Below are 11,045 nucleotides of genomic sequence, written 5' to 3' on the forward strand. Positions count from 1 at the left end.
TTTGGGTTTTTTTGCAGGGGAGGATGCCAAAAAAGCCCCCACTTAACTACTCTGTTTTAATATTGTAATAATTTAAATCCATTTTAAGGCATCACTTTTGTACGTTCTTAATTGTATCGTTCTTTTACATTGTAAGCCACTCCGAATCCCAGTTTAGATGAAAAAGAGGGATACAAATAAATATAATAATAATTAACCCGGGATAATCAATCTTGGTTCTTTCCCTCTGAGTTTTCCTAAAAGATTTGCATCGTTGGCTGTGTGCGTAACCGATGCGAACAGAGTTGGGATCAATTGGGATAAAACTCTGCCTGCCTTAAACGTGTTTCGAAGATACATCTGCACCATCAGTTCTATCTTTATTTGCAATGTTGAGACGTCTGAGCAACAGAGATGCACTATAGCTATGGTTCCAATAAAATAATAGTGAAAACAACAAAACTGGAAGCCATGAGTAAGATTATTCAGACAGTTGTGCTAAAAAACAACATCTGAATAAGACACACTTACCTGCTGCCATGCTGGGAAGTTCTGGGATGACCAACTCTTCAACCTGGGCAGAAAAAGCCATTCAGAAAAATTGGTTAGATAGGAAGCTAAAGCGCCTAGCAAGGAATATATGGAGCTTAGATCAAGGACCTTATGGGCATCCAGAGGTCACTGGACTACATTTCCCATCAGCTCACACCATCAAGGCCAATGGTGAGGGATAATGGAGGTTGTAGTTGAGCAACATCTGGAAGGGCATACTTAACTCATCCCAACTTTAGCAATCCCTTGTTTGTATCCATCTCCAATTTCAGGACGGGAAATTAAAAAATCTCAGATAGTAGTCATCCTCAAAACCCCTGAATGCCCTGTTTAGCTTTTGTTGTCATTTTTTCTCCATCCCTTGTTATTATTATTTTATTGCACTGTCACTGAAATCCTAAAAGTAAAAAGATGTGCGTTAATGCTTCTTTGTGACCACTTGAATGGCCAGTTTTGTGTGACGACGTGAAAAATCGTAATGCGTAATTCCAGGATATTGATGGGATAAACTCCCAATCTCCTTCGTCTGATAGGATCAGGATCTACTATCCAACCTTCTTTCTGTATATCTCTGCTTTGCTTTTGCAGAACTGTTATTCTGCTCTTGTTTGTCTCTTTTGCGTCTCTGGTTTTGTCCGTCTGTCTCTCGATGATGGTTCATTCCTCCCTTGTTAGAAGCGAGGCGGGAAAGCGTTGCTGTAGGAACACAATCCCAAGGCATCTACAATCCCCCATACGATTGTGGGGTTTCCACCCTTCCTCTAGATCCCTTTGGACGGCTCTCTGTGTTAATTCAGAAGCTTCCTATAATATTCATGGTGTGTATACACTTGTCTGTTTGTGTTGCAGAGCTGATGGTTGTCAATATACCATTTTAAGGGGTGTCCTTCTGAAACAGAAGGTCTACAGCTGTGCCTTGCTCCTTCTTCATACTTTTTTGGGGGGTACGAGGAGACATTATCAGACATTATAATGCATAAAGATATCCATGAAGTCCTAGGGGGATGTAATATTTGAGTAAATTTGGAAAAGGTATGCTCTGTCCAAGGATCCTGTTTATGTTAGGAAAAAAAATAATTGCTAAGGAATGTGACAAATGAAATGTACAATGTACAATGGTAATTCAACGCTATAACTGTTCCATATATGCATATATATATGCATACACCGATTATGTTGGAAAAATTAAAAATGATTGAAGTGGAAACAACTACACTCTGCTTCTCAGTATAATTTGGTTCTTCAGTTTTTCCACCTGTAAAATGGAAACAACTCCAAGGATTGCTCCAAGAGTGATCAGCTCCATCAAACTGCCCTGATGCTCCTTATACATCCATCAATATCTGGCCGTACCTTTCCTTTTGCATGGGATCATCCGCAAACCCAGCCCTGGCTTATCAAATGACAGTTGAGGACATTTCAGCCTCACTTTTGGGATGAGTCCCAAAGGGGCAAGGGCCCAAAAATAGACTCTGTCCCGCGCTCTTTGCAAAGTTCACACTTGCCGAACTGGAGAGGAGAGGAGTAAGGTCCAGTTACACTCGCTTCTGGTCACTCCTAATAAGGTCCCTTGACCTTGGGATTTTTTGCTTGGTCTGGAGTTCTAAGTATGGACCGGCCTTTACAAATCTTGCAGGAGTCACACTTTTACAGGACTAAAGTGGCATTTCTCCAAACTCATGTTAAAACCAATTTTTGGACAAAGAGGACAGGAGGGGAAGAGGTTCGTGGTCCAGTTTGGTTGGATCAGGTCATACCTTCCAACAGATGAAAACATGTGGCCGAGCAACATCCGAATGTGGTCAAAACAGAGTGACCGGACAACCTCCTTTTTCCAGGACGGCTCTTACATTTCAACCTTCTGTCCAGGAGGAATTTCAAAATGACCTCCATTTTCAGCACGAATTTACATTTCCATTACTGTTTTTTAGCTTTTATTTGATCATGTTCTACTTTTATCTTGAACGCCCTCCATTTTGGGAAGCCTTGGCCTCCTTTGCAGTCAGGACATTTGGTCACTCTGGGTCAAAAGGGCCAGGCAACAAGAAATAATTAATAAGGAAGATCACACAAAGCTATTTTGGAAGCTGAAAAACCCTGGAATTGATGTTCTGGGTTTATAAAAGTCTGCAAAAATTAAAAACCTCTAAATGAACTGACTGGGAATTAATTGTGCACAAACCACTTTTGCACTTTGTATTCAGTTTGCAGCAATGGAAGCGAACAGGAACAAAGAAGGAAGCAAGAGAGAACCTGGGACTTTATCAAAGCAGCTGAGAAAGTGGGACAGCAGAGGATTAACTGAGATAATCCCTGTCAAACCTGGTTGTTTGTTATGCCATATCACACATACACATACACACACCACAACACACCTGCAAAATCATGTTACGAAGCTCCAATATAGATGCATCTATGATCACTGAGAATCTACATTTAGTTAAGTACAGTTTTGCTTTTCCTCTGACTGCTCTACCTGCATCTGGAAAGCTAGAATTTAAATTTCCAAGGTACTATCTTTCCAAAGACATGGAGTTTTATTTTGTTTTTTTAAATACAGGAATCATTTAAGATACGTAGCTTCTCTTATTTTTCATGCCCTCCAGGAAGGTAAAGTTTGGGTAGGAAAGCCTTAAGCATCTTTCCTCCCTGTTTGCACAAGCAGTGCTTCTTATTTGTAAGCTACTTAGGAAAGGAGAGGAACCGGGTGCCCTGTTTTAGCATCGATAATCCCTGAAACTCAAGCAGGGAGGGAATATTTTCTTTTCTTTTTTTAATTGGAAATATTTATATCCTTTTGAGAAATGCATAAAAAAACCCAAAAAGTGGAGATGACAAGTTTGCAAAGCGGCTGCAAAATTTTAAAAGTTGCTTACACCGAAACAAGTCCAAAGTCTCCACAAAGGAGTGAACCTTTCCCTTACTGCAATACCACTGAACTATGAAGCTTTCCCATCACCAGAATGCATAACATTTCTCCTTTCTATTTTAATACATACTGCATATTTTTAATTGCATTGTTCTTTTAAATGGGAAGCCGCTTCGAGTCCCAATATGTGGGATATAAATAAATATAATGACTAGTTTGAGCGTTGGGACTATGGCTCTGGAGACCAGGGTTCGAATCCTCACATGGCATAGAAACACCCTGGGAGACCTTAGGAAAGTCACGCTCTCTCAGCCTCAGAGGACAGCAATGGCATACCCCCTATGAAGACACCTGCCAAGAAATCCCTCTGATAGGTCACCAAAAATCGGAAACGACTTGAAGAAGACACACCACACCAAATAACAACACACAAGCCTCCTATACATAATATATAACCACTTCCTCAGTGAGATCATCCTTCCTAGCACCATCCAGATGTGCTGGGCTGTGGATAATGGAAGCTTTAGTCAACACAAACGCCAATCTACACTGTGAAGCAACCTGAAATTCAGCATACACTAAATCTAAGAAGTTTCAGCTACTGGAAAATCTAGACATTGATGCACCTTTGCCTAAAAAAACCAAGGAATCCTGGGATTTGCTGTTTTGCAAGGCCTTTAGCCTACTCTGCCCAAGAGTGCCCCAAATTACAAGTCTCAGGAGCCATGGCAGTTAAAGTGGTGTCAAACCGCATTATTTCTACAGTGCAGATGCACCCTGTCAAAGACAGAGGCTGTTAAGACATTTAGGGGTGCAACAGGTTAGCAAAAGCTGCCAAAAACATTCAAACCGATCACAAACAACAATAACCCTTTCCACCAAATGAAAGCAGCTAAGATTTATTATTATTATTATTATTATTATTATTATTATAGAACCAGACTTCATTTTTAACCCTTTCCCTAGAGAGTTCTAAGTACCTGCGTTGCCAAATGTTCCCTTCGTACGCCTTTCCCGGCTCTTCAGGTGAGCCAAGAGGCAACGCATACCTGTAACTCGATGCACATACCTGCAATTAAATATGCCGGAAACGAAGCCGGGAAGTGACAAGAGACAAAACTATGCACAATTCCAGTCCGGCTCAGATAGGGATCGACACCTTGAATGAGGACTGTGGGCTTGACGCAAGGCATAACAGCTTGACCGGACCTCCCTCTTGCATGCCAGGCCTCTTAGAAATGACACGTTCTGGTGCAACTTTTGCTTAAATGCCACGAATTCAGGGATGCAGGGAAAAGGCGAAAGGGAGGAAAGGCAAGAAAGGGTTGCTCAAGGTCAAGGCGATGGAGACAGACAGATGTCTTTGGAAATACACAAAAAACCCAGGAGACATGTATGTACACATAGATGAGCACATAAATCTCGACATAATGGACCCAAAAGGCATGATGATTTGGAGGTACAATGATAGCGCCCTGCTATGGTTGCCATGCAAAGTAAAATAACAGCACATCCAAATGCACAAAAGCTGCTGGAGAACACGCACACAAACACAGCATTGACAGCTTTACACCCTTTTTTGCAAACAACAACAACAACAACAACAACAACAACAACAAATCCAGGGTGACCAGATGTCCTAACCGCAAAGGAATATGAAGGCCCAGCAAAATGTAGGGCATGACAATAGAAAAGCGAAAAACACTCATATCAATATAAATCTTTGTCCTGCTCAAAATGGAGAACATTTCCAAATTCCTCCTTGGAAAAAAAGGTTGCAATGCAGGAGATGTCCTGGAAAAGGAGGACGTCTGCAAATAACTAAAAACACCTTTCCAAATCACAAAGGGAAATCTTTTTTTGGGAAGCGCTCTTTCATTTCCTTCCTGAATGAAAGCAAATGTCAAAATGTATCCCCCTGGTTCCAGCAAAGGAACTATCCTTCCTGAAGATGCTCTTCTTCAATGGATCGGGTTTAGGTAGGTTTATTTATTTTGGAAAGAAAATTTAAAAGTTGTACCTCTCAGTCGTGCCGGAATGGAGGAGGGCAAAAAGGGATGGAGGGAAGGGAGTCCTTTTTGCTCGCCAACAGGCTGCCCTGCATGGCTTTGCCTGGCTATTTTTACCACTCTTTATACTGCTGTCAGAGGGAGAGAAAGAGACGCATAGCATGCCGGGAAGACCAAGGAGGGGAGGAGGGAAAGACTTGGCACCAAAGGACACCCTTTGAGTCTTGGAGACGTGAGTGGCATAGCAATGCCACTGGAGGAAGGGAAGGCGATGGAGAAAAAGGCCAAGGAAGAAGGAAAGCCAAACACCTAGGCTGTGGGCCCTCCTAGATTATGGATAGAGATGCAAAAAATAATCTTGCATTTCTTACACAACTCACCAAGACGCGCCGCCAAGGAGTCGGCAAGCGTTGTGTGTCACGCTTGGCATTATTTCCGAGCCAGTGCCCCCATTAATTGAGAAGAAGGGGAGCCAAAGCGACTCCTTCATTGTCTTGCTTTGTCCTTTCATCACGGTCTGGAAATATTTTATGGGATTTTATCACACGAAGGAGAGCAGGAGTTTATCCTGTGAATATCCCAGAAAAATTGTATAATGACACAAAACGATTTCGCACAACGTTGCACAAAACCCACCATTAAAGTGACCATAAAGAAGCATTAACACACATCTTTTTACTATTAGAGACAATCCATTTTTCCGATATTATTTTATTTGTGCAATTGCATGCGATAATCATTTGCGCAATTACTCGCCATTTCACTTTATTTGTGGGATGCTTTAAATGTGCTTTAACTGAAATTTAATGCCGAAATTAGCTTCAGTGGGATAAGCTCCGTGATAGAAATGGATCAACCAACATGCCTCTTGAAAGTATATAAATAAAATAAATAGTATATAAATTAAAGCGGTGTCCAACTGCATCATTTCTGCAGTGAGGATTAGACTCAAGGCACCCAAATATTTTGCGTTGCACCAGGGATAACTAATAACAATATGCATCTGAGGAAGTAGACTTTAGTCTAGGAAAGCTCCTGCTGCCAACATCTTTCTTTCCGTTAGTCTCAAAGGCGCTACAAGATCTCTCTACATACTAATAACAAAATATTGCTCTTAGGGAATTTCCCCTCTGCCAGCAACCCAGCTAAAATGAGGATTTCACCTAAGCTTAGAAGGAACAGGGAAACCTGGGTGAGGCATAGGAGTCCAATATTTTTGCTAATGAAAAATTCAACTCCAAAAATCAATGTTTCCAAGGGTCTTGATCCTGTGCCACGATATTGTTCCCCTGAATAGGGAAGAAGATAGAAAGGAGGCCAGATGTTCATCTGAAATAATCAGAGGATTTTACCACCAACTATTCACCTGGATTCCTTCGGCATTATCCGATTCTTCCTTTCTTTTACAGTATTCTTCATTTGGGTTGATGGTTGGGCCAAAGCCACAGTCAATCACTGCCAACCTTTTGGCCCCTGGAAGCCGATTTGAGTATTTTGTTCCCTCCACTGGGTACTTTCCACTCCACCTCATGCCTCCTTCGCATCCTGTTTTGGAGCCATTCAAAAAAGGAAATAGGGCTTATGTCTGGAAAAACTAAATCTGTTATCAAGAGGCTGTGCCAATTGTCTGGTCCGCAGTTGGCGACCTCACCTGCCCTCTTTTTGGTTCTTCTGTCGGAGATTCTTGGCTTGGGAGGAAGAGATTGTCCAAAGGAGACGGCACTGGACACTCCGAATTGAGAAGAGGATAAAACCGGACAATGGCTTTCATGTCAATGAAGCAGTGAATCCATATCCTCTAACTCTCTCGACGCTGACTAATCTAGCAAGGCTATTTTTTCCCTAAATTTATGTATTAATAACAATGGTTTAAAAACTATCTCCTGTCTAATTAAAACCGTGGCGCCTTTTACTGAGTCAACCCAAAGTTTATTAAAAGTGTTTCTAGTTCGATCAATCAAGCTGAATAATCGGTTAAAAGTTGCGGCCTTAACCGCCACAGTAACAATAATACAATATTCCACACGGTTTAAAGGAATCTGGATTAAAGGAATTCAGATTAAAACAGCAGGCATCTGAAGACAAAAGGCAAGCCAAGAGAGGACCACATTCACTGCTGTTTCAAGGAAGTCATGTGAACGGGATAAATGGATGTTTGACGAGATTGCACTTGTTTCTTTAAATCAGATTTATTAATTAATTTGTTTACAGAAAATCTATATCACTTTTCCTTGCTCTGGGACGCTTTCCAGATACATTGGCCTAGGGCATACCTGTCTAGGGACGATGGGAGTCATAGTCCAAACAACCCTAACTGGGATCTAGTTGGAGAAGGCGAGCCGCTTTTCGGCACAGTTCTTTTCTTCTTCTTATTTTTGCAAATATGAACCGTCGGAAGAAAAGATGCATATATTTTCTAACCGCCCCCAGCAAAAGACACTGTTAATTCCGAGCATCGCATGTACAAAAATTGCTGGTGCTTCCGTTTGTATATATTAAACCTATTTACATTTATATTTCTTTGTAAATCAAAATACATTACAACTTAAATAAATCACAGCGGGTTTGTTGGAGGGTGTTGGGATTTTTTGGCCGAAGAGTGAGGCTGTGTTAGCAGGGGCGACATTATTTGGACAACGTGGGGAGTAAGATTTGCACACGAGGGTAATAAATCTTGGCGTAATTCCATTTTTGAAGACAACACTTTCTCAAGAAGTGGGGATTGTGGGAGTTGTCATTCTTGGTAGATTACTAGGGTTCTTGGGGTTCCAAGAATGACATCTCCCAAAATCCCCCAGAAAAGGAGTGGAGAGCTGGAGAAGGCATCTCAGCAGCTGAACCAACTTCACACCGAGGCTGTTGCCTTTCTGCAGTTATTTGGAAAGAGTTGTGTTGTACCAATGCCTCCCTGCCCCCTTTGACAGTCCCACAACAACCCAGCCGATTTGGCACTTGTGTGGCTTCTCCTTTACCGTCGCCTTGGTCTTCGATTTCCGACCCCTAATTCCAGGACGGGTGGGAGAAGGTGATGTTGTAAAGGCTTGCCCACTTGGCAAAGACTCGTTTTTCGGTGATGAACCGGTGATGGTAGCCCTTCTTGCTCCACTCGTTGTGGATGTAGGTGACACATTCATCGGGGCTTTTCGGTTCGTAGTAGTGGTAGGGCATCTTGTGGGCGCGGGATTTCCGGCTAAGGAGGTGCAGAAGGAAGGAGATATCTATATAAAACAAGCTGTTTTAACTTGCGTTTCATTTTGGGTTAGGCTTATTTAATTAAAAAAAGAATACATTTAATTTTTACTTTCACAGGTGGTCTTATGCTTTTAACCCCAGAGAATGTGGTAGGCCCACTGTATTGTTCCATTATTAACAATACGTTATAGTAGTATCATGTAACCCTATTTTAGCAAAACAAACAAACAAACACAAAGTTCACCAGGCACTGCGTATTATTTCCCCATAAATAACATTTTCAATGTTTCTATGAAATCTTTGGTTCAACAGGTACATAGATATATACTTCACCTGGGCCAACAAAGAGTTCTTGGAGACGAGGGGCACTTACATGCAGTAGTTTGCAGGGATCATCCCATAAACGTGAATCCTGTCGCACAACTCGATCGCAATGCCCATGGTGAACCAGCCGGTGCTCAGCCATGATCGTGACAGCTCTCTGTGGAGGCAGTGGTGTTATTGCCAAAGGGAATCCAAAAAGAAAAGAAGCAAAGGACATTAGCTACAGTGATTATTTTGCCCTTTTTTCAAATTCAAGAGCCTTTATTTACCACAATGATTTAGAAGCAATGCAGAGTGTCATCTGCACTACACAGTTATGTTGCATACCCCTTTGCAGTATGGCAAATCATACTATCTCAGCCTCAGAGGAGGGCAATAGCAAACTCAATGGCAGGTAAAGACCTTTTTATTCAAGGAGGCCTTTTAAAAATATGGGGGAGGTCATTTTTCCTATGTTATCATATCTTGCATTTGCTTTTAAAATTCTTTTATACTTGTGCTTTTTAAACAAAAGCTTAGTCGAATTGTGTTTTAACTTTTGTATTAAGGATTTTGTTAGCGATATTGTATTTTCTGGTTACAACCGCTATATATATATATATATATTCGACCACTAGATGGCAATGACATAAATATATAGTATTTCATACTAGTTACCTCACCCCCTGCCTTGTTGTTGTTGTTGTTGTTGTTGTGTGTCTTCAAGTAGTTTCAACAAGGCGAACTTATTATGGGGTTTCCTTGGCAAGATTTCTTCAGAGGGGGTTTGCCATTGCCCTCCTCTGAGGTTGAGAGAGTGCGTCTAACAGCACCTTAAAACAAAGCCTTTGAAATGGCATCTTTTTTGAACTCCAATTCCCAGAATAGTCATATTCTAAGTTAGTCATTTTTCATACTGTTTCCCCCTTGTTTGCTGTCTTTCTGTGGGCAAGTATAAGATTTATTCTGCTGGAATCAAACGGTTTTAACTGCTTGCAGAAAGGCAGCAAGGAAGGGGGCCAGTACAGTATAGCTTCTTGGGAAGGGAGTTCAAGAGTCTGGGAGCAACCATGAAGAAGGCTCTGTCTTGCATTCTAACCAGATTTGTATAAGAGAATATAGTCCTTCAAATAATCTGGACCTGAGTCCTATATGGCTTTACAGATCATTTTTTTATCTTTGAATTCTGCCCAGAAATGGATGGGCTTAGCTCTTGCAACCGCAAAACGTTACAATGATGATGGTGGTCAAGCCAGCCTTGCAGAAAATGTCCCTTCTCTTCCTTCCTTCCCCCTGCAATGATGAAGGCGCATGTTTTTGTACCTGTCCTTCCCTGTCTCTTTTCTGAACAAGGCGTCAAACTGGTGCATGCGCTCCACGGTGACCACAAAGAAAGACACGTTGGGGAAAGACAGGGCGGCCCGTTGGATGACCTTGTTCAAAATCTTCTGCATCCGACCTTCTGGGCCCCAGAAAATGATGGTGTTGTCTGGCGTCTTGTTGACAAACTCTTGTGGCTTCCTCAGGACCCGGAAGAGGCTGGAATGGGCCGCCACCCGGAAGGTGGTTTTGTTCCCAACGTCCGCCGCATAGCCTGTGGTGGGCGCATCGTTCATGCGGATGACGCACTCGGCTTGGTCGATGACCGGACCCAGCTTGCTCCCGAGTAAGTGGCTGGAGCTGGTGATCATCACGCATTGCCCACAGTGGCGGTCCAGAGTCTGCAAAAAGAAACCATTGTTAGCCACTGGGAGCACCGTCAGTCCTTGGGATCCACCGGGGTTTACAGGATGCCCTATGGATATCGAAATCTGTGGATGCTCAAGTCCCATTGGATACAATGGCGTAGTCAAATGGTGTCCCTTATATAAAATGGCAAAATCAAAGTTTGCTTTTTGGATATGCAGTGGGCCCTCCACATTCGCTGGGGTTGGGGGCACAGGATCCCATGGAAGTGGAAAACCATCAAATTAAGAAAACAGTTTTTAAAACCTCTCTAGGAATCTCTAGGTCGGCTAGCGCAACTCTGTGGTCAACATCTGGCAGAAACTGACCACAAAATCATGCTGGAGGAGCTACAAATGCCTGGCAGTCATGCTGCAGGACCAAGATTATAGTGGCCTGTTACAGACAGCCAAAAT

General features: G+C 42.3%; 2 protein-coding genes across 3 annotated transcripts in view; both read right to left on the reverse strand.

Moving 5' to 3' along the window:
• The window catches only part of AK1 (adenylate kinase 1), a 13,786-nt gene extending 8,225 nt beyond the window's left edge, over positions 1-5,561 (reverse strand). The window contains exons 1-2 of one of the 2 annotated variants that reach the window (XM_042478848.1): positions 5,421-5,561; positions 511-553 (exon numbers count right to left, since the gene is read on the reverse strand). In XM_042478848.1, coding sequence (XP_042334782.1) covers positions 511-520 — 10 coding nt within the window. In that variant the 5' untranslated portion in view covers positions 521-553; positions 5,421-5,561. Of the gene's footprint in view, positions 1-510; positions 554-4,469; positions 4,608-5,420 lie in introns of those variants that run through there. The other variant, XM_042478849.1, reaches the window with a different exon arrangement.
• Positions 5,562-6,797: 1,236 nt separating this feature from the next.
• Positions 6,798-10,622, reverse strand: ST6GALNAC6 (ST6 N-acetylgalactosaminide alpha-2,6-sialyltransferase 6). Its single transcript, XM_042478846.1, has 3 exons — positions 10,228-10,622; positions 8,975-9,082; positions 6,798-8,599 (listed from the first exon to the last, which is right to left on the reverse strand). Exons 1-3 carry the CDS (start codon positions 10,593-10,595, stop codon positions 8,410-8,412), a joined length of 666 nt encoding a protein of 221 aa, XP_042334780.1. The 5' UTR covers positions 10,596-10,622; the 3' UTR covers positions 6,798-8,409.
• Positions 10,623-11,045: the final 423 nt, after the last annotated feature.

The sequence above is a fragment of the Sceloporus undulatus genome, chromosome 7 (genome assembly GCF_019175285.1).
Source record: "Sceloporus undulatus isolate JIND9_A2432 ecotype Alabama chromosome 7, SceUnd_v1.1, whole genome shotgun sequence".
Classification (NCBI taxonomy): Eukaryota; Metazoa; Chordata; class Lepidosauria; order Squamata; family Phrynosomatidae; genus Sceloporus; species Sceloporus undulatus.